The 21,811-nt window shown below is 40.0% G+C and overlaps 1 protein-coding gene across 4 annotated transcripts in view; it reads left to right on the top strand.

Moving 5' to 3' along the window:
- LOC135479676 (misshapen-like kinase 1) overlaps nucleotides 1-21,811 on the top strand; it is a 131,884-nt gene that overhangs the window by 47,171 nt on the left and 62,902 nt on the right. For 3 of the 4 annotated variants that reach the window (XM_064759577.1, XM_064759579.1, XM_064759576.1), the window contains 7 exons: nucleotides 177-346; nucleotides 661-745; nucleotides 1,227-1,510; nucleotides 1,926-2,023; nucleotides 2,535-2,686; nucleotides 4,273-4,334; nucleotides 5,022-5,125. In XM_064759577.1, the coding sequence (XP_064615647.1) occupies nucleotides 177-346; nucleotides 661-745; nucleotides 1,227-1,510; nucleotides 1,926-2,023; nucleotides 2,535-2,686; nucleotides 4,273-4,334; nucleotides 5,022-5,125 (955 nt within the window). The remainder of the gene's footprint in view (nucleotides 1-176; nucleotides 347-660; nucleotides 746-1,226; nucleotides 1,511-1,925; nucleotides 2,024-2,534; nucleotides 2,687-4,272; nucleotides 4,335-5,021; nucleotides 5,126-21,811) is intronic. The other variant, XM_064759578.1, reaches the window with a different exon arrangement.

The raw sequence follows: 21,811 nt of genomic DNA, 5'->3' as shown, positions 1-21,811 counted from the left end.
ACAGTATGCAACATTTCGGTCCCATGACACAAGTAGGTTTGCATTTCTGGTAATTTGATGAAATTTACTAGTTCGTGCGTTCTTGATATTTTGCTTTTTTTTTATTTTTTTCTCAGAAAACAAAAAAACTCTCAGTGCATTTTGACCTGAAGATTTTGCTGCTTTGTCTGCTTCAGGTCTCCAAAATTCCACAGTTTTGTTGAAGCCTGTCTCATCAAGGACTACACGTCCAGACCGAACACAGAACAGCTGCTGAAGCACCAGTTTATCAGGGACCAACCAACAGAGAGACAAGTCCGCATACAGCTCAAGGATCATATTGACCGGCACAAGAAGAACAAGAAACGTGAGCATGTAGTCCAGTCAAAATGGGACAAATCACATTAATTCACTGTTGAAGTTTTCTAAATTTGATTAAGGATGCTTGTATTAGTTGTGGATGTGATTTCCCAAAATGTAAAAACTTTTAACTCCTGATTTCCTTTTTTCTCTCTCTTGATTATGCAGATCGTGGACGTGGTCATTTCTGGCCACATGATTGTACGTGTAGGGCACTCAATGTTTTTTAAATAAACAGGTTGCAGCTTCTGCTTTTTTGTTTTGTTTTTTGTTTGTTTTGTTTTTTTCAGTGTTGCTTGTAAAGTTTAATTTCATTTGTAGCTGATGATCACGAAACAGATTATGAGATTTACGAAGGAAGTGAAAATGAAGAAGAGGATGATTCGGCCTTGGCAGGAGAGCCCAGGTAAGGGAAATAACTCAGAATTGCCAGAAAATGATCTTATTTTAATAGAACAGGATGTAACACATTCACTTTTGACTTCTGATGTACTGTAAACAGTGGGTAAATATCTCGTATACATACTTTTGTTTGTCATTTATTGGAGACTTATAAAATTGTTTTTTTTCTGACAATCTCAGAAAGTTTAAAGATGGAATGGCAGACATATCGGCTCCTGGAAAACAACTGTTTCCGTGTCTTAAATAATGTTGTGAAGCACCAATAGGTTACATGGCCCTATTTTGTATGAGGCATCCCATTTATGGTGCACATGTCCACTTGCCCCGTCCATGCACTGTAAAGCTTTTCTTGACTAAAGTAACTCTTTGCAAGCAAGGCAACAAAATTGTTAGATTTAGATGTTAAGGCTGAGGAACTACTATTTGTCTTTAATAGAGGGCCAAGATTGCATATTTTATCGTATAATGTTTCATTCTGAATTCAGTTCAATACTGCAAATACCTGGAGAGTCCACCCTCAAGCGAAATTTCCAACGTATCCAGGAAGGGGAGGGACGTCGTCGCCATGGTAATCAAAAGCAGGCTTCGCCTCATCATCAAAAACACAAGTCACGCCCACAGTCCTCCCACCACCAGCAGCAACAACAACGACCCCATTCTAGTCACCAGCAGCAAGCCCCACCACCACAGCAACAACAACATCAGAAGGTGTCAATGGATCCAGGTGCTGCAAACCCTAAACAGTTTCCTCTACAATCAAGATTGATAGGTGGGAAACATGTCGGAAAGTCAGTGAACCACCGAAAATAAGATATACCCTATGTCAGCTAAAGCTAAGCATTTAACACAGGTGACACAGTTAGATTCTGAATGATTCATGCACCTTATAGGGCAACTAGGGAGTTATGTTGTCAAGTTTTATCAACTTAAGTGATGGCACCAAAATTAGCATTTAAGGAATTTATGTGCTTCCGAGAGTGCATTTTTACAAGCCAAACTTAAATTGAAATACATTATACTGTACATGTATATAAAAAAAAAACATTGGGAGAATTACATTAATGTTAAATTCTGACTTTGCTGTCAAATTGGATGTTTACGTCATTAAATGGTGAAAATGTACCAGTGTGGAATGCTTTTACTGGTATTCTGAGAAGTAATAACTTGCATTCTCTGTGACACAGTGTTACCAACACCCAAGAACCACCATGGAGCAGAAGGAGCCCATGGGGAGGCCAAGAACCAGGGGCTCCTTCGGGGAATGGAAAGAAGAAAACCAGAGGTGAGTCTGTAGGGCTTAGGCCAAAACATAGATTTACTGCAGCACCAAGCAAATTGTAATTATTGAACATGAAAATCCAACCACTGTCATTTAAATGATCTACTCTTGAGAACGGCATGAAACTCAGGTCAAGTAAGTAGGTAAATAAATAATAAAAAAAAAAAAGAGTGAAAGGTAATTTTACAAGTGACAAGATGACTTCGGCTAGTTTTACTTGGAAGAAGACTACGTGATGAAAGCTGTATTGTTTGAAAAGTGTTTATTTGTGGTGAGTACTTATCATTTCTTCTCTGAAAGATCAGATTAAGTTTTGGGGTTCAGATAAGCAAAAGCCTGTTGTAGCAGCCGATTTTGGTCGAGTCATTGCCTTTCTACGAGATCTATAGAAGTAGGAATTTTCTAGATTTTGTTGGCTTTGCTCTTTTGTGTAGTCTTAACTGCCTACCACCTATAGGACATGTTATATTTGAGGATCCTGCTCTGTGTTTCACACTGGGCTTGATTTTTGTAGGAACTGGATGTGTTAGCAGCTCAGCTAAACGACCTTGCCGCAGAGGGAGCACAGACGAATGATGCGGACGATGAAGATGGTGAAGAGGAAGAAGAAGAGAGCACTGTCACAAAAGACGGGACGTTATTGGCGTCAGAACCAGCAAGACCTCTGTGAGTAATGGGGGAAGTTAATATTATTACGAATCCTGCTTTACCAGTCACTAGTTCACATCGAGCTCATACTGGCTTTGTCGATCCATATTTAGACTCCCCGCTCACATTGTTTGCAGGGTCTTGATGGCAATATGCAGTCAAGGCTATTACACTCATGGAAGGTTGATTTGCTTCCACTAATACAGCATGCCATTCTGTATAATACATGAAGTATCCAATCACAGTTCAGCCTGTCAACTGGTGAAACAAAATCCAAAGTCAGATTCCCAATAGGCCAGTTTCGCTAATAAAATTAGCATAACAATCTGTTAAAATTATATATGTATAATTGTAACATTTTTTTACCAGCAACCTAGTGGATGGACGTGGGTTTCCCCTGGGCCCTGCTCGGTTTCCTCCCAATTTCATGCTGGCCTTGTCATAAGAGGGAAATATTCTTGCGTAGGGCGTAATATGCCAATCAAATAACTAAAAGACATATAATTGTAACTGAAGATAGTTGGTAGTAGAAGTAGTCAGCAGTTTTCAATGATGTTTTCATGAATTTTTATTGCGGCTGATTCGCACCATTTTAATTTCTTTAAAATCCTCATCTTTTCCATTAGCCATCATGAAATAAAGAAATGAAATAATATTAAAAAAAGTACAGAATTCCCAACTCACCAACCATATTGTTTCTAATCTGGTCAGGTTACACCCAACAAAGAATTTTTAAACGATAGCCTTGTACATTAGCTTCCATGAAATTTAAATTGTTACAGCAGAACTTTAAATTAGAAGAAGGCTAAAATATGAAGTAAAGTCCATCATACAGACGTCTGTATGTCTGTATGATGAACCTTGCTTCATATTTTAGCTTTCTTTTACTTTAAATGAGAAGACAACTAAAAAATATAACCTGAAGTTATTTCATAAGAGGGGTCCGTACAGACCTAAATGGGTGTGGACATTTTTTTACGTGCTTGGTAACTCTGTCACTTTTTAATCTATGGTTTTTACGAGGCCTCGGGATGCGCCATTTTAGAGAAACTGGAAATGTGAGGCCCTGTCATCCGCACCCTAAGCTCTTCACTATTAAGACAACTGGATTTTGCTTACTTTAAACTGTGGTATCTTGGTTACCCTACATCACAAATATGAAAAGTGATGTTTAAATGTGACTTTTTATCCATACATATATACGTGTGGTCCAGTGTTGTCTTTTTTTTTTAAGGATTCAAACATTTAAGCAAAAGTTGTCTGTCGTATGCTTGTGTGAAACTGTACTTCATGATGAGCTGTGTTGACTTCATGGCGAGCTGTGTTTACTTCATGACGAGCTGTGTTGACTTCATGACGAGCTGTGCTGACTTTATGACAAGCTGTGCTGACTTCGTGACGAGCTGTGTTGACTTCATGACGAGCTGCGCTGACTTCATGACGAGCTGCATTGACTTCATGACGAGCTGCGCTGACTTCATGACGAGCTGCGCTGACTTCATGACGAGCTGTGTTGGCTTCATGACGAGCTGTGCTGACTTCATGACAAGCTGTGTTGACTTCATGACAACCTGTGTTGACCGTTACATGATTGGTACTTTCAGGCCAGAAGGAGGCTACAATCAGGACACTCTGGAGACCTTATCCTCTATGGTTATACATGAAGGTATGTGGACAACTCCCATAGGGATTTTAGCTCACCTGTTCAAAGTACTGACGCAGCTAATGTCAAACCCCAGGGTCTCCATCTGAATCTAATAACAGAGGAACCAATGTTAAGATAACCTGCTAACAGAATAGTGTAGAGCCCTGACTAGAATTCAGTCTTTTTCAGGTGTAAATTCTGTTGGCAGTTTTTTGGCATTGAATTGCTATGTGTTTTTTATTGCTTCCTTCTCTTTAATTGGGGTCTTGCAGCAACCTGCGGATGGTCGTGGGTATCCCCCGGGCTCTGCCCGGTTTCCACCCACCATAATGCTGGCCGCCGTTGTATAAGTGAAATATTCTTGAGTACGGCGTAAAACACCAATCAGATAAATAAATCTTTAATTGGCTTGAAGAATATGGATAGTGAACATGAAGGTCATTCATTTTCAATGCTTGTTGAGATGAAATCGAACAGCATAAAGGGGGTTAACTCTGTAGCTGAACAGTCTTGGTTGTTTCTTTGTGTGTGTGTGTGTGTTTTTGCCCTCTATTGTCGATGGGGTGACTGACTCTTTTGATGAAAACTTACATAAGAAAGGGGGGAGGGTGTAACTTTGTAACTGAACGGTCCTGTGGGTTTTTTTGTGTGTATGAGTTTTATCTTATATAGTAGAAAATGCAACTGACTTTTCCCTTGTTTGTTTAGATGCTTCACCTCCGGAACTCCCACCACGTATGAGTACTCAGTCCTCTCCCGCCTTGGTACAAACTAAAGACGATGACGATGATAAAACCCTGGTCTTGCGGCGGGTAAGTCACACTTTTTTCACCTACAGTTTTTGGTGGTATGGGCGGAATGTTGGTACTTTGTACTGAAGGCTGACTGAGCTTCAAGAAGCCTTCAAGACTGGTAACATTTTATAATCAATTATTGTATTGCTGGGGAAAAGTTCTGAAGGACTGTTATATCTTGTTCTTTATGATGATTCTTTGTCCTTCATGTTTTGTTTTCAGCTCTTGTTTACTTTGGATCGTATGATTGCCTGTTTTTACCACCACTATTCGACAGTGTGTAATAACAGTTACTGCCTATGTTTAAGAACAAAATGCCATGTTGTCTTTGTAGTTTCAAAAGGCTAACTCTTTGCCAAGGTTTTAAAATTGGTATGTGGTTACTATGGAGCCAAATGCTATCAGAGTGTTCTCATTTTAGAACAAGGGACATAACTGTGTGGTGCTATTTTAGGAGTTATCTGCTCTTGATATCTTTACCCGTGTAAACCCAGCTTTCCCACTGTGCATGCTGAAACAGATCAACACCTGTACCAGGCTGGGAATAAAACGCTCCATAGTTGATAAAATTTGCATCCACGATAGCCCAGCAACATAAGGGGAACAAATTTATGTTCCTGCCAGACAAAATTTACAAGTACCGGTATTCGAAGATTGAGGATTTAATGAAGATGCCAATTATAATGAAATTTTAAAGATTTCTGGGGCTGTTCTAAAGCTGCGTCAATCGAGTTTTCTATGGTGACATATCTCTTCACTTTGGACTTGTGTAATGGTTGTGCTGGTTCATTCATACCTCAGACTTTCTTACGTTCGGGACTTGGGATGTCTTTCATTGGATCGCAAGAACGTGGGAATAAGTGTAGTGTCCACGAAATGTGACTACGTGAGGGATCAGTTCAGAAGTGCGGATAAGCACAAGGAGACTGGCAACAAACATTTGTGTTGAAACCTGTAATGTATAGATGACTGAGTTTAAACAACAGGGATACATATATCATGAAGACCCCAAGGTCTTTTCCAGGAGATTTCAAGAGAATTTATTTGTATTATTTGTTTGGGGTTAATAATTCATCCTAAACAGGTAAATAGCCTTTGTTTTGGGCTGAACTCTTACTCAGGGAGGATTTTCACAGCTGATTTCAGCTTATTTCAGCTTATTTTGAGAGAAGTCAGAATTTTCAAAGTATCTAATCCTCGATCAAAATGTCAAAAATTAAATACTTTACTAAAAGAGGGTCAGGTAGTAGAAGAAATTACAGCAGTTTTGACAGAAAAGTTTCTTTTCTCTGATCTGTGATGCAAATCATTTTCTGTAGAATTCTTTCCTAACAGGATGGTATGTGCTTGTGTTTCAGACTTACAGACCCTCAGTCATTCCTTGTAACCTCTGAGTAGACTAAAGATAGGGGATGATTCATACACTGTGTGCTTTTCATAAATTTGTGTTACCTGTGACAAGCTTTTTATGAATTTGTCTTGACATGTGTCAAGTCACTTAGCAGTCATTACATGTATCTTGACCAGAATGTGGTAAAAATTTCCTGGTCCCTACCACAGAAAAATCCTGCCTCTTACCTGTGAACATGGTTCCTATCCATTTTACTTGTATATGTGATAATAGTACCTAAGATAAGTATAAAATAAAACTTACCTGTATAGTGCATTATTTTATGTTTTCCAGTAGGACATCATCGAACCTTACCAACAAACTCGAAAGGATTCATAAATCTATTGGTTTTATCTCTTAATGCAGAATACATGATGTTGCCTAACATTTACATGTAATATTTTAAGACAAGATTTTTAGTCTTCTTCTTGGGGCCTAAGAGTGGCTTTAAACTACATTTTCCCAAAGGCCCCAGGGGCTAGTCTGGAAATTAAGTAGGCTGTTGTCTGGTGACGTTAACAGTGATAGCGATCAGCACACAGGGACTTGATCCCACAATTCCAGTATTTCCAAATATTTTCGACTATTGACAGAAACTATGCATAAAATAGAAGAGTTATTAAAAAATATGAAATATGCTTCAAACATGAAAAAATCTCAATTTTTGTGAACGCTTTTCTTCATTTTCCTTAAAATGATACTCTTCATTTTATGGTACCCTTTCATGTATTGTTTAAAACACTGTCCTGAGATACAGCCAAACTCTCAGAATAAGGCAAAATAAACAACTTATGGATGAAATTTTGGGTGATATACAGTACATGTAAATCTTAGTAATCTGTGTCTTTAAATGAACTGGTTTCCATTGGTACACGCATACTGTAATTCTTCAACCTTCTTCCATGTTTGCAAGGTGTTTATTCAAGCATATTCTGAAGGCAAATTCTGTGCAGCCTGATGCAATTGTACTTACTTGATTGCCCTGAAACTGGCCAATCCAGCCCATGTAGTTTTGTCTCCAAAGTCCAATTATAAAGGTGCATAAATTGCACTAAAAGTAGCTCTTTCATATGTGAGAAGGTTGTAAAATTAAAGTAATGCACAAAAACAGTTTGTCGATATTGTGAAAGAAATCAGTTTTGATGAGCCATGTCATTAAAATATTTTCTGTGTATGAGGTGCTCACCGTTTATGAGGTGCTCACTGTGTATGAGGTGCTCACCGTTTATGAGGTGCTCGCTATATATGAATTAGGTGCTCACTGCTTCAGCATCGTGTAGTATGGAATCCTTCATTGAAGATAATAGTGTAACCCCACATATGCAGATGAAGAAAAGACCTCTGAAACTTTCATCTAGTCCTCAATACCTTCCATTATAGAACCTTTCAGAAAATCAAACCTCCAACATCTTAACTTAGTGTGAGCCATCCGGGCAACCAGTCAGGTTTCAGCGATCGTGCAGAGTAGAAAATTATTGTTGATAAGGTCAGCGGATTTGGTGCAAAGACTGCACAGTCTGAGCTTGGCTAAGTTTTCTTGGCTAATACCAGTTGGATAATTGGCGTCTTGTTAACGAAAAAGTCTAGGTTGGTTTTTTAACGAGGTAAGAGTTTTCTAGGGGATTCCGCACGTCCGTGACGATTGGTGTCTGCCAAGAACGAGGGCTTGATGTCGAGCTTTGACAATGATTTCCTGAAGAAGGAAAGGTCTCTGTGAGATGCTGACAATCATAATTACAGAGCTGGCCTCGGCCTAATGTCTAGAGTGACCCAGCCATTAGTTGTAAAGCCGGAGACAGCACGCTCGCGCCGGCTGGGTGACGGGGCGTGTGATTTCAGGGACGCGGTGCACACATTCAGTTGACAGATGGCTGCCCACAGACAACTAAACCTAGGGCGTCCCCCACCCCCACCCCTGCTCAACCTGACATCACCCTGTTTTCTCCAAAAGCATTTAGAGTCTTTAAGATTCCAGCATTTGACTGGAATTTTGCAGTTGTCGTGTCAAAAATTCTTGCCCATGACATTGTAAATGGCTATGATTGCTGGGGGGGAGTGGGAGAGGGGGGCTAGTATAGGGGGAAATTCAGGGTTAGGGGAACATTAAATCCATGAGCAGTCTTCACTCCAGGGAAGACCCTGACAACTCTATTGGTATTCTGCCCTAGACTACGTTCTAACTTAGACTATATTACTTTGTCTCGGCCTATTTTATGACTCCATTAAATCTGTGTTTAGGAGCACATAAACATTTTCAGGAGACAATTAAATGGAAGCAATAAACTTTTGTGCTAATTTATTTTATAGAAACCATAGAAACACCTTATGATTTTTTTTCCTTGCCAAGAGTTTTAGAACAAAATAATGCATTGTAAGGGGGGAAACAGCAAATATAATTAAATCCTCTTTCTGAAGGAAGTTTATTTGGCTGCAGCATATCCTTTTTATATCTTATACAGATGGGCAGTGGTTTCCTCCTGGCATATGGCGTTTCCTCCTAATACCAGTTTCCTGTTGATGCCTCAATTTCCTCTGAATGCCTCAGTTTCCTTCTGATACCTAAGTTTCCTCCTGGCACCTGTGTTTCCTCAAGACACCCCTGTTTCCTCCTAGGATCTCTGTTTCCTGCTGGCACCTCTGTTTCCTCAGTCCATAAACCTGACCGCTGCTGTATAGGTTAAAAATTCATGAATAGTTTATCATTGGATTAAATCAGTGTTTATGTGCATATGAAGATTTCTGTACGACAATAAAATTAGAACACAAATTTTTTACCACCTACCAGGAAATAACAATAGATTGGTGTCAACAGGGAATCAACAAATATTTGATCCTTTCATGATTAAAAAATTTACAGGTAATGGGAAATGTAGGAACAAATCTTGTAAACGTTTTGTCCAAGAAGTTTAATATTTGACATCACAAATACTCTGTAGAATCCTGATCCTGTATACTGATGTCCCAATCTTGTCACAGGCAATTTTCTCATCATTTATTCAATGGATTGATAAGAAAGTGTGTCTGTCTGTCTGTCTGTGTGTGTGTATGTGTATGTGTGTGTGTGTGTGTGTATGTGCGTGTGTGTCTGTCTGTCTGTGTGTGTGTGTGTGTGCGTGCGTGTGTGCCTGTCTGTGTGCGTGCGTGCATGTGTGTGTCTGTGTGCGTGTGTCTGTGCACGTGTGTGTGAGTGAGTGAGTGAGTGAGTGCTTGGGGTTTAACGTCGTACTCAACAATTTTTCAGTCATATGACGACGAAGGAATCATTAGGGTGCATGTACGTGTAATGTGCCTCCTTGTTGCAGGACGGATTTCCACCGCTCTTTTATTTAGTGCTGCTTCACTGAGACGACTTACCGAAGGCAAGTAAGCCGCCCCGCCCGAGCCATTATACTGATACGGGTCAACCAGTCGTTGCACTATCCCCTTCATGCTGAACGCCTAGCGAGGAAGTTACAACTTCCTCTTTTAAAGTCTTAGGTGTGACTCGATCAAGGATTGATCCTGGATCTACCGGTCCCGAAGCGGACGCTCTACCAACTGTGCTATCCGGGCCGGTCACGTGTGTGTGTGCGTGTGTGTGTGCGTGTGTATGTGCGTGTGTGTCTGTGTGTGTGTGTGTGCGTGCGTACGTGTGTGTCTGTGTGTGTCTGTGTGTGTGCGTGTGTCTGTGTGCGTCTGTGCACGTGTGTGTGTGGTGTGCGTGTGTGGTGTGCGTGTGTGTGTGTGTGTCTGTCTGTGTGTGTGTGTGCGTGCGTGCGTGCGTGCGTGTCTGTCTGTGTGTTTGTCTGTGTGTGTTTGTGTGTGTGTCTGTGTGCGTGTGTCTGTGAGCGCACGCGCATGTGTGTGTGTGTGGTGTGTGTGTGTGTCTGTGTCAGTCAGTGTCAGTGTCATGTTCAGAATACCAAATCTGTCAGAGATTACCAGATATTAAATCCATGAAGTATAACAGCATCATATCCTACCTGTAAATTCAACAAAAAAACACTATAGATACAAATTGTTAATATATAAGATTTAAGTCAATGAATTGTTCACTTCTGTTTCAAGCAGCTCTTCTTCAATAAACAGTCTAGGAAAAATAACAGATTTTTGATTGATCTGCACACTTTTAGTATGATGAACATACTTATTGTGGTTGTACACACTTACAGTACTTTAAAACAAAGGAGGCTCCAGTCTCATTCGAGTGCTGTCCTAAAAGACAATACTGTGTAGATATTACAAAGTATTGGGCGGAAATACTAAGCCTGTTTCATATTCTCTAAAGCAGGATCACACAGAGAATGCAATGAGGCCGACACGCGACGTTCCATCTACCAATAATGAATTTCCCATTATTGTCCAGAAAGGCGTATAAGCCTGCTTTCTAAGATGGATTTTCTCACAGCGATCGTTAATTCTGCTCCGTTTTCTGTAGGAGAGAGAGGATGGGGGGGGGGGGGGAGGGGAGGTGCTTTACGGTTTTCTTGGTTGATTACACCCCTTGGTTAAAGCCCAATCTGTCATGCTGAATACCACTTGACCACCGGCACTGACCCCTGGTGGGAACTGTAATTTTCCTATAAGTCTGGCGGCCACTCAAGCCGACTGCTGTTAAGTGGCCGGACAGGCTGTGTACGAGTGTATACAGGCTGGGTTGAGAGTTTCACCAACTGTTCTAGGGTTATACACAGTGTTTTCTTTGAATGTCCACGAGGCCATTATTGTTTGAGGGTTTCTCACAATACTATTTTGAAAAAGTCAAACAATCTGTACAATCAGTCACATGATTTTGGAGACTCAGGAAAAGCAGTCTTTGGCTTCACAGTTTTCACAGAAATCCAAAATATGCATAGTTGTGGAAATGTATCCTGCTTTGATTGTCGTGTGATTTTGAATCTGAGGTAATGTTGGCATGGACACCAGATATACGTTTATATTAAGCTTATGTTCATGTCTTTCTGAACATCTAGTGTGCATTTAGTATGCATTTAACACACAAGGCACTCAGCTAGGCCAGTGTGACATTACAAGTCCTGCTAGATATAAATGTCTAGTTAGACATTAAGTTTTCCTGCTAAACATAACATGTGGGCCAGACATAGGGTGTGCAGTTAGAGACATAACTGTTTAGTAAGACGTAACATGTGGGCCAGACACAGGGTGTGCAGTTAGAGACATAACTGTTTAGTAAGACGTTACATGTGGGCCAGACATAGGGTGTGCAGTTGGAGACATAACTGTTTCGTAAGACGTAACATGTGAGCCTGACATAGGGTGTGTAGTTAGAGACATAACTGTTTCGTAAGACGTTACATGTGAGCCTGACATAGGGTGTGCAATTGGAGACATAACTGTTTCGTACGACGTAACAATCAGCTGGACAGTATACAAGGTGTAGGTTATGAATTAGGCAGCATGTAATATACGCTGGGGCCTCCGTGGCTCAGTCGGTTAGCGCGCTAGCGCAGCATAATGACCCAGGAGTCTCCCACCAATGCGGTCGCTGTGAGTTCAAGTCCAGCTCATGCTGGCTTCCTCTCCGGCCATAAGTGGGAAGGTCTGCCAGCAACCTGCGGATGGTCGTGGGTTTCCCCCGGGCTCTGCCCGGTTTCCACCCACCATAATGCTGGCCGCCGTCGTATAAGTGAAATATTCTTGAGTACGGCGTAAAACACCAATCAAAAAAAAAAAATCAATCTAATATACGCATGAAAACATGTGGGGGCAGATTATATGTATGCACTAATGTGTAATGAATGATCATTGAAATGATATACTTAAATGATATTTCATGGCTTGCCAACTGTTCATTTTACAGTTACCCTAATTCTTGGGGACCTTTTGACCAATGTTTGGAAACATTCTGAGAGAACTGTGGGGTGTAGAGAAACAATCTGCACAGTTTAATTAAGCTTGCATCTTTAGTGAAATAAAATAGTATCATTTTTCTGGTGTCATTTTCAAATAATTGCATGCATAAGTCCTACTGAAGAAATAGCTGAAATCGTCAAGAAAGTTGAAGATATACAGTGAACACAAATGTATAATGATCATATTTCTTGTGGTCCGCATGATGACTTTTGAGAAATCCATGTTCGACGGAGTTAGAATGCAATTACAAAACATGCGAAAAAGTTTCACGCATTTCACCCAAATGCTTCTATGCAGACCAGTTTCACATATTTCACACAAATGCTTCTGCGCAGACCCAGTTTCGCACAAATGCTTCTATGCAGAACAGTTTCACGCATTTCACACAAATGCTTCTGTGCACACAAGTTTCACACATTTCACACTAATGCTTCTGTGAACACCAATTTCACACATTTCACACAAATGCTTCTATGCAGACAAGTTCACGCATTTCACACAAATGCTTCTGTGCACACCAGTTACACGCATTTCACACAAATGCTTCTGTGCACACCAGTTTCACACATATTCTTCTGTGCACACCAGTTTCACACATTTCACACAAATGCTTCTGTGAACACCAATTTCACACATTTCACACAAATGCTTCTGTGCAGGTCAGTTTCACACATTTCACACAAATGCTTCTGTGCAGGTCAGTTTCACACATTTCACACAAATGCTACTGTGCACACCAGTTTCACACATTTCACACAAATGCTGCTATTCAGAACAGTTTCACACATTTCACACAAATGCTTCTGTGCACACCAATTTCACATATTTCACACAAATGCTTCTATGCAGACCAGTTTCACACAGCTGTATTATATTTGACTGTAATGCATATTATATTTCATTCTCCACCATTTTGTCCACTGCATTGTACTCGTCTTCCTCTCTAGCCTCTGCACCATGTGTTAGCAGAAAATAGATTACTGGCCCAATTTCATTTCACGGGTAATATCAATATCAGTCCAATTGTCTGAGGCTATAATCAACCTATTACTGGCTGGAGGCATAGCTGCCGGCAGGCGTCCGGTCGAGGGTACATACATTTATACAATTGTACCTCCACATGGTCTGTTACAGTGCAGGTGGCGTTGTATAGGGCTGCTGTGAAATTGAATAACGATGCCCTGAAGTAAAATTTGCAAAGTTCTCCTAGCAGGATTGAATCGAAATGAAAGAGAGAAAGAAAAAAAACAAAAAGAGTTCCACACCATGAAAGTGTGACAATTATCCTTGATTAGTAAAAGCTCTGCAACGTATCGCAATTCCCTGCCGTGCCCAAGAAGGGCCCAGCTTACTCCCACTGTTTTTACGTTAAGCGATTTCACAAATGAAAGAGCAAAACCGTAGGGGCAATCCAGGAGCTTTGGGGGAGTCGTTTATCTTCATTTGCTGTTCTCATCATGTGGAATAAACCCGTTGATTTGCCAGAGGGCATATACCTTTGCCCTGCCCTTCCTGCTCATTTCCCACTAGGCTATGATGATACAGTTAGTTGTGGAGAAATTGTGCAATGTAACGCATCTCTGACACACAAACGTTTTGTGTGCACAGTTGTATAATGTTAAACCTCAAGAGAAGAAAAAAAGAATTTATTTGCATTGTCCTACTGAGTTCACCTTGTTTTTTTGTTGTTTTTTTTTTTGTTATGCTTTCAAAAGGAAATAATGAACTTCTCCCAATCTAAGTTCTTACAGCTGATCAGTATTTTTTGATCAAAAATCTGTGAAAACTCATCTGTGTATAACATGAATAGGATAAGAATCGTGTCAAAACCTGACAAGCTATTATCCTTGTGGCTGAACCATTGTTCTACCTACGTAGTCGACCAGCCCCTCTCAAATGGGGTCACAGACTCGGGTCTGGCTTTATGTACCAGAATTAAATATTTCCTATGATAAGCACTGTGGCAACTCCAACAGAAGATACTAGATGATACATTATTCAATATTTGAACTTTTTTTTTATTTAAACCTTTCAAGCTGTTTAAATACTTTGTCAGTATTAAAGTTACAGAAGACAAAACTGATGGGTTTCCTTTGTTTCAGGGGTAAAATTTTGTGGTTTTCGGTTGTCATTGATATTTCTCATACCTTCTACAATACACACGTTAATGGTTTGCTGCGTGTTGTCTCCTTGGGAGTCAAGCTGGGTGAATTCTGCGATGGAGGTGCTCAAAGAAACCTAAGGGAAAGATGGAAATTTATTGCTTTTCAGCCTCTCAAGGGCATTTTGACGCTCTGCACTTAAAAGTTGGAATGCTCTACTTGATTGTCCCCAAAGGTGGTTGTGTTTTCTTGTCGCTTCCGACAGAAGCAAGGCTGTTCATAAAAATCGCCAATGTTGTGGAAAATAATTGAGCAATCTATTGAGGACTAAGACCTATGTCTTCCAGCCAGAAAGAGAGTTTGGATAAACTGTGTTCCATAGGAACAAATAGTTATATCGCATGATAATGGCTTAGGCTTTGCTTTGTTCTGAAGACAATTTTTGGGTTGGTAACTGGTTAAATTTGTCCTGCAAGTTGCAGCAATATTAATGATCTGTCTCCCCTAAGTGCCTTCCCCTTCCTTGGCCGAGATGAGGGAATTATAAGACAAATGGAGACGCTCAAACTTTGAAAATTATGGAAATTTGTCTCATTTGCCTCTCCCGAAGGCATTGTGAGACATTTTGTATTTGAGTAGGATGTCCGAAATATGCACGGTTGTTATTTTTTCATACCGTGTCTGTTTCAAGTGAGGCTGGTGAAAGTTATGCTCATAGCTGGATAGCTGTTATAGCTGGACAATGCCGTTAAAAATCAAAGATATCAAATGGGGGCAACATGGACACTGTGCAACTTCAGTAGAATGCATTTAGAGGATTTGTTCTGTTCTCTTTTGTTTTGTTTTTTTTTTGTTTGGATTTTTTTTTTGTTTTTTTTTAACTGAGATAATTTGTTTCAGTAGAATATGTCATAAAGCACAAAATGACATAATACAGTAATTAACATTATTATTGCTACTAAATGTGTGGAATAGGAGTTTCATCGTGCCTGTTAACAGTTAACCTACTGGTACCCTCATAAGCATGTATCAGTACTGATGTTAACCCAGAGGGTACAAATTTACCTTAATCTCCATAATCTACCTCTCCTCATGCACCCCCCCCCCCCCCCCCCGCTGTATGGTCCCAATGATTAATGATTAGCACCTGGTCCAATGATTCTTCACCCCCCCCCCCCCCCCCCCAAGCACCACCATCCCCACCCCCACCCCACCCAGCACATTTTAGTCCTACCAGTGGATATAATCCCTGCCCTGTGACAGGTGATTGTTAGAGATACAAACAGCTACATCTGTTAACACACCAGAGAACAGGTGCCATGCTGGGGTGTGTACAGTCTACCCATCTCTGATTCTGTCCTGTAAAAAGCTCAGCCAAATCCTGAAATTCCTGGCTCTTGTTTCCTTTTATTTGATATCCTGTATTTTTACATGCATGGGGATAAAGTACATGTGAAAATGTTTTCTTTTTTTGCCTCTTTCCTCTTTTTCTTTTTCGTTTTGTTTTGTTTTTTTTTTCTTCTCAACACGGTTAGAATATATGTTGTTGATTCCTTTTTACTGTATGTTTTTGTCATTTTTGAAAGTGGTATTTAATGAATTTAAACTTTCCAAAGACAAAATCCTTGACGTACATGTAGTTTTTGTCTGCCGTGACACAAACTCATTTACATCTGTCAAGTATGGTTTTTGATTAGTATCAATCAATTTATTATACACAACTCCATTTAGCATACAAGTTTCATCTGTGTCGTAGTACATCCACTCTGGAATTTTTGAAAATACCAACAAAATGTATCTATCATTGCTTTTTTTTTTTTTAATTTATTTCTGTGCTTAAACCTTGTCTGTGCTGTTATGGGAAGATTTTGTCTGATAGTGTTAATTGAAGCCCTTCTAGTCACAAGCACTGTACTTGATGTGATGCTGTTGATACTGATCAACTATCTTCCTGGAAAATCTGTGCAAATTTCAACATATTGTCCTATTAGTCTTCCGGTTGAATGACTTCATTAGCGGCCCCCGTGAAACGTAGGGTTGTACCATGATGACAGTTGGTCATATGGCGGCCTACATGTACCAGACTCTACACATGCCAGACACTAATCACAAACAGGTCCAGTGAAAATCTGAACAGGAGCCTTTTAAGTACAGTGAGTCAGTTTCCATGGCAACTCACAAATATTTCCCCAGTTTCTGTAATTGATTAGCCAGATTAAATTGATAGCTACAGATTCCTTGCGCTTAGGGGAGATCTTACCTGAGGACATTTCATTTATTGATCCCCCATTGATTACATTTGCCAGGTATAACAAGCATTTGACCTTCACAGCCTTACCACATGTATTTTGTACCAACCCTTCGGGCTAGAGGGTAATTTGCTATGCACTAAGGTTTGTGTTTTTTTGTTAAGGCTGTATGTACATATACATGTAAAATAAACTGTTTAAACACGTAAAATAAACTGACTAGAGATGGTAGGAAAAGACATACTGTGATACACAAATAGTGTAACTCCGAAAAAAACAAAAAGCTAATTTTTAATCAGTAGTTGAGCACTGTATTTTGCCATCATCAGGAGAACTAAAGTGTGCTTTTTCCAGTAGAGTATATGCATACAAAGATTATGAAGTAACCCCAGAAATGATTTGTTTGTGTCACTAAAGATGCAGGCTGCATAAAACTGCAAAGTACTACTCTACTCCCCTTAGTTCTGTCCTGAATGTTTCAAAATATTGACAGCAAAGGCAGTTGAAAACACTGAAAAATGTGGATATATAGTATAGAGATTGACAAAGCCGCAGAATGCAGACTAAGTGTTCAACCAACATAGGATATAGATACTGGAGAATAGAACAGCACGGTGATGTAACAGCCGGACATCATCCAAACGATCGTCGTCATATGACTGAAAAATTGTTGAGTACGACGTTAAACCCCAAGCACTCACTCACTCATCCAAACGATGCTCTATATTAATCTTTAAGGCTGAGGCTAGGATTTATTTATTTGACTGGTGTTTTACACTTACTCAAGAATATTTCATTTGCGGCCAGCATTACGGTAGGAGGAAACTGGGCAGAGCCCAGAGGAAAAGCACATTCATCTGCAGGTTGATGGCGGAGCCCAGGATAATATGGCCGACCTTGTCATGACAGAGAGGAGCACAGGCTAAGAGGTGAATATCACAAATATGTATTCCGGTATGGTGATAGTTAACAACGTGTAGGCACAGTACTAAATAAAGTGCTCAAGTACTGGATTGAGCAGAAACGAGCCTTACACTACTCCTGTATGACATTAAAATAATCAGTGGAGCACAAGTTTTCAGAAGGATATTCAGGTATTGTGTGAAGGTTCATTATTTGCTTAAATGCCATTAAAATATTGCATTGAAAGCATTCAGTAATATTCACGAGCCTTCATATATAACAGCTGTTAAGAGTGATTATATATAAGCACCATCTTGTTGGCACTGGATACTTACTGATGGAATAATGTAGAATATGTTCAAACAAAATAGGTTCAGCTCAGGAAAAAAATATTAAAATCATTTTGAAATTTCCGAATAAATGCATTCCAGAGATTGAGTTTAAGGGTAGTGTCTGGAATTTTCCGTACAAACGCTAGTGGAATTTGCCTGCAGCAATTGTTCGTAACAAATCATCCGGGGGAATAAAAAAAAAATGAGGCGGGGGTGGGGGATGGGGGGAATCCCATCCACTTTGAAATTAAATGGCGTGTGATTCATGGCGAATTAAGAGCGTTTGTACGACGACAATACTAAGTTAGCGAGACCTGCGAAACACCTCCGTAGTCTGTTTGGCCTAACCCAATTTCCTAAGGCCGGATCGCAGAGAGTCTCCTTTGTTATCCCTTTTTTTGACGATTGCATAAAAGTGACAGTTGCAGGGAATTTGATCGATATCTGATAATCAATCATGGTGACCGTGGCAAGGCCTTGCCAGCCTCCGCTGCTTAGCGGCGCCCCCCTGTCTGTGTTTATGGAAACTAATTTGGGCATTGTTCCTCTGCTGCACGTGCAAACTTGCCCGCCTTTGCCGATGCATTGTGGGTAATAAATAATTCCCCAAAGGCTGTGAATCTCACTTTAGGAATGTTAAAATTGCGACACGCCGGATGAAACAAAGGAATTCCCTTTCTGGAGAATAATTCATGCTGGGTGAGGGAATAACTCATGAATTATTGAAACATCTGGGAATTCCAAACGTGTAGTTGAGGACACAATGTTGACAAAGACGGCGTCTCATCCCCCCAGCCCTAAGGCTTTCCTAAACGGGAATGAAACAGACTGAGATAAAAGTTAGACAATATCAGGGGAAATAATACCAAAAAAAAAAAAAAAGCATTTTAGCTAGCCTGAACATCTCTGTAGTATTTTGCCTTGATGTATTCCAGAACAGAGCGATTTCCATGTGATCAAGAAAATGGTCAACCCCTGTTGGAGTGGGGCAAAAAATACCCTCTGAATTTAATGACGAGACATGAAATGTCAAGTCACGGCTTTGCGTGCACAGTCAAACCAGAGCCCTGCACTGTTGCTTAAACAATTGATAGGTCAGATGTTGTAATGTTTGTGGAAAAAATGAGAATTGATCCTGGTGGAAGCCATGGTTATGCCCGGGGGATTGAACACTATCTGGTGAAGTGTTGATTAGGGGGTGGAGGATGGGTTGGAAAACCTCGATACGAACTCTTATTTTCAGCAGATAATTTAAATGGTATTATGGGGGATATTGGTGGGGAAACCTTACAATCTGCCGTAGGCTTTTTCCACCGGCTTGACAGAAACAGATTAGTTAAAACCTCCAGTACAGAGACTCCTTGTTTTTTTCCTTTGGAGCCTGTTTTTTTATTTCCATTCCTTTTGCTCCTGTATCCCCTCTTGCTGAATTCTGAGATTTTTATGCCAGGCGTGTCGTGTGCCAACGGGTTCTGGGGAGGGATGCCTTGCCAGAGTTTGGTGGGTCAGACAAAAAAAAAAAGAAAGAAAAATGGAGCTGACGCGTCGTGAGACAGTCTTGTCGCATGATGACAATTTTCGAGATTGTCCGCCTGGTGAAGGGCTCTCTTTTACCGTCCATGATTAAAATGGAGACAGAGGATTTAGCGCTGAGTTCTCCCCGCTGTCCAGTGATTATATCCATTTCTCTGATGTCGTCATTTTGATAAGAGCTCGGCTAACATGTCTGCCTGAAATTATCACACTTTTCTCCCTCTCTCTTTTTTTTTTATCCTCCCGTCTTTGGCGTCTTTGTGCTAAAACAAATTTTTCATTCCACATAGCCATCCAGCAAAATTGAATGAAGACCTTGGAATGTAGTCCGTGTTGAATTCGAAGCTGGTTTTAGGTGAAAGAGTGTTTCCAGTTTTAAGGCTGTGAAAGGTTTCAAAACATATTACTTCATATGGTTGGTATTGTAGTCGCACACACAAAACGTTTCCCGTTCGCACTCAGCTGCTGGTGAAATCCCATCTTCAGCAGCCCTGTTTTGTTTTTTGTTAACTCTTGTGAAGTGTTGCCTCATCAGTAAATTTAGGGTGAAAGTTGGGTGTAATTCTCCCTACATACAGCTCCTGAGATCATTTCCCTACTTTGTCACAAGGAAACCCCAAAGCAGCATGCATTGTCACCATATCACTCATTCTTATGGTTTGCGATTGAAAGTTAGTTATTATTTCCAGTTGGTCTGAATGTGGGAAATTAAGGCATTGTAGCACTATAATTTCATTGTAAATTGACTGAGTTGTCTTTGACAAATTATCATTTGAAGAGACTAGACTTTTATTATCTCTAAATGTAGGAATCAATACGGACTGCAGCTTTTGATGAAGAGCAAGGTGTTAATTTTACTTTATAATTCAGTAAGCAGTGGTTATGAAAATGTCACAGTATATACAAACAATATTGAATAAATGTTATATATATATATATATATATATATAACCTTTATTTTCTGAGGGTGACAAATGATGATTATGAACAAGAACTGTTCATCCCAGAGGCTCTCTGGCAGGGTGACAAAACAAACAAGACATTTACAAGTGAATATTAACAGTGACCAAACAAAAAGTTTGCAGACATAACGGTATCAAAAGTAGCCATAGATTCAGAAATTATGCTATACAAAGCAATGCAAAACGAACACAGCGAGGGACAGATTAGAGGATATTAACTGTGTATATATTGAAAATGGGTTTTTAAGCATTTACATTTTGTTTTTCAAGCATGGTCAAATGAGACTTTTTACAGAAGGCTTTTGGACATTTTGAATCCCTTTCTAATGAGTTCCACAGTTGCAGTGTTGAGTAGAATGTGCTTATTTACATGTATGCAACATGTACACGAGCCTATTAACACTTGTATTTGTGGGAATAAATATGTGTGTAAGCAGAGGAAAAACATTATCTCTGTACATTTAAGAATGTAATCCCTCAGCCTTTTCACATATTCTAAGGGAACTTCATGCGCAATATTTGCACATTATTGAGTTGATTTTGGAGACAAAATTACATTGGTTGAATTTACCAATTTTAGAGCTTTTACAAAAAGTATAATTGTACACAGAATGATTCCTTTAGAATACGCTTCAGTAAACACCTTTGCAAACATGCGAAAAGGTTGAAGAATTTACAGAACTGTAGTTATGGTTTTTGCTGTTTTATGGAGTGCTGTGTGATTTGTATGGTCTAAGCCTTCCATTGTCTCCAGGTCTGCGCCAAATTGCTGAAAAATAAACTGTGTCCTGTGGCAATTGACAACATGTACAGTAGGCCGAGTCATTCTCACCTGGCCAGTAATGTAATCTGGCAAAAACTTACCTGTGTAACAGACAACTGTTAATGTAAACCTGTCAAGCTGGTTGTATGCCTCAGCCTGGCATCGCCCACTGACCAGCCGTCCACAGCTGTGACTCAGGCCTCAAAGCTTTCCTGAATTGTGACCTCTTCCAGTTTAGAATGGTGTCCTGGAAATTTTGAAAGTGTTGGTTCACTGGGTTTGGTATGGGACTCGATGACTCGCTCAAAGGCAATGACAAAGAATAAAATGCTGTCTCAATTCATCCAGTGGTTTGTAGGTTACCAGTATTTACTGTTAATGAAGCTTCTTTAACACTTCTGTAGGAATTCTAGTAATTACTTAACAGTATGAATGTGTTGCACATAAAGATCTGTTCTGAATGTGAGTATGTGGTGTAGAGTAATGAAAAAAGGAAAGGGCGTCTTATGTAAGTGGCCAAGGGGATTTAGACCAAGTCTAGGTCCCCTTAGAATGGAAATGTTTGAATGTATTTACTACTGAACAACTGAGCCCACAAAAAAATGAAAAATCTGTTT

The sequence above is a fragment of the Liolophura sinensis genome, chromosome 12 (genome assembly GCF_032854445.1).
Source record: "Liolophura sinensis isolate JHLJ2023 chromosome 12, CUHK_Ljap_v2, whole genome shotgun sequence".
Classification (NCBI taxonomy): domain Eukaryota; kingdom Metazoa; phylum Mollusca; class Polyplacophora; order Chitonida; family Chitonidae; genus Liolophura; species Liolophura sinensis.
Note: the sequence above shows the minus strand (reverse complement) of the source record. Positions and strands in the feature narration are given on the sequence as shown.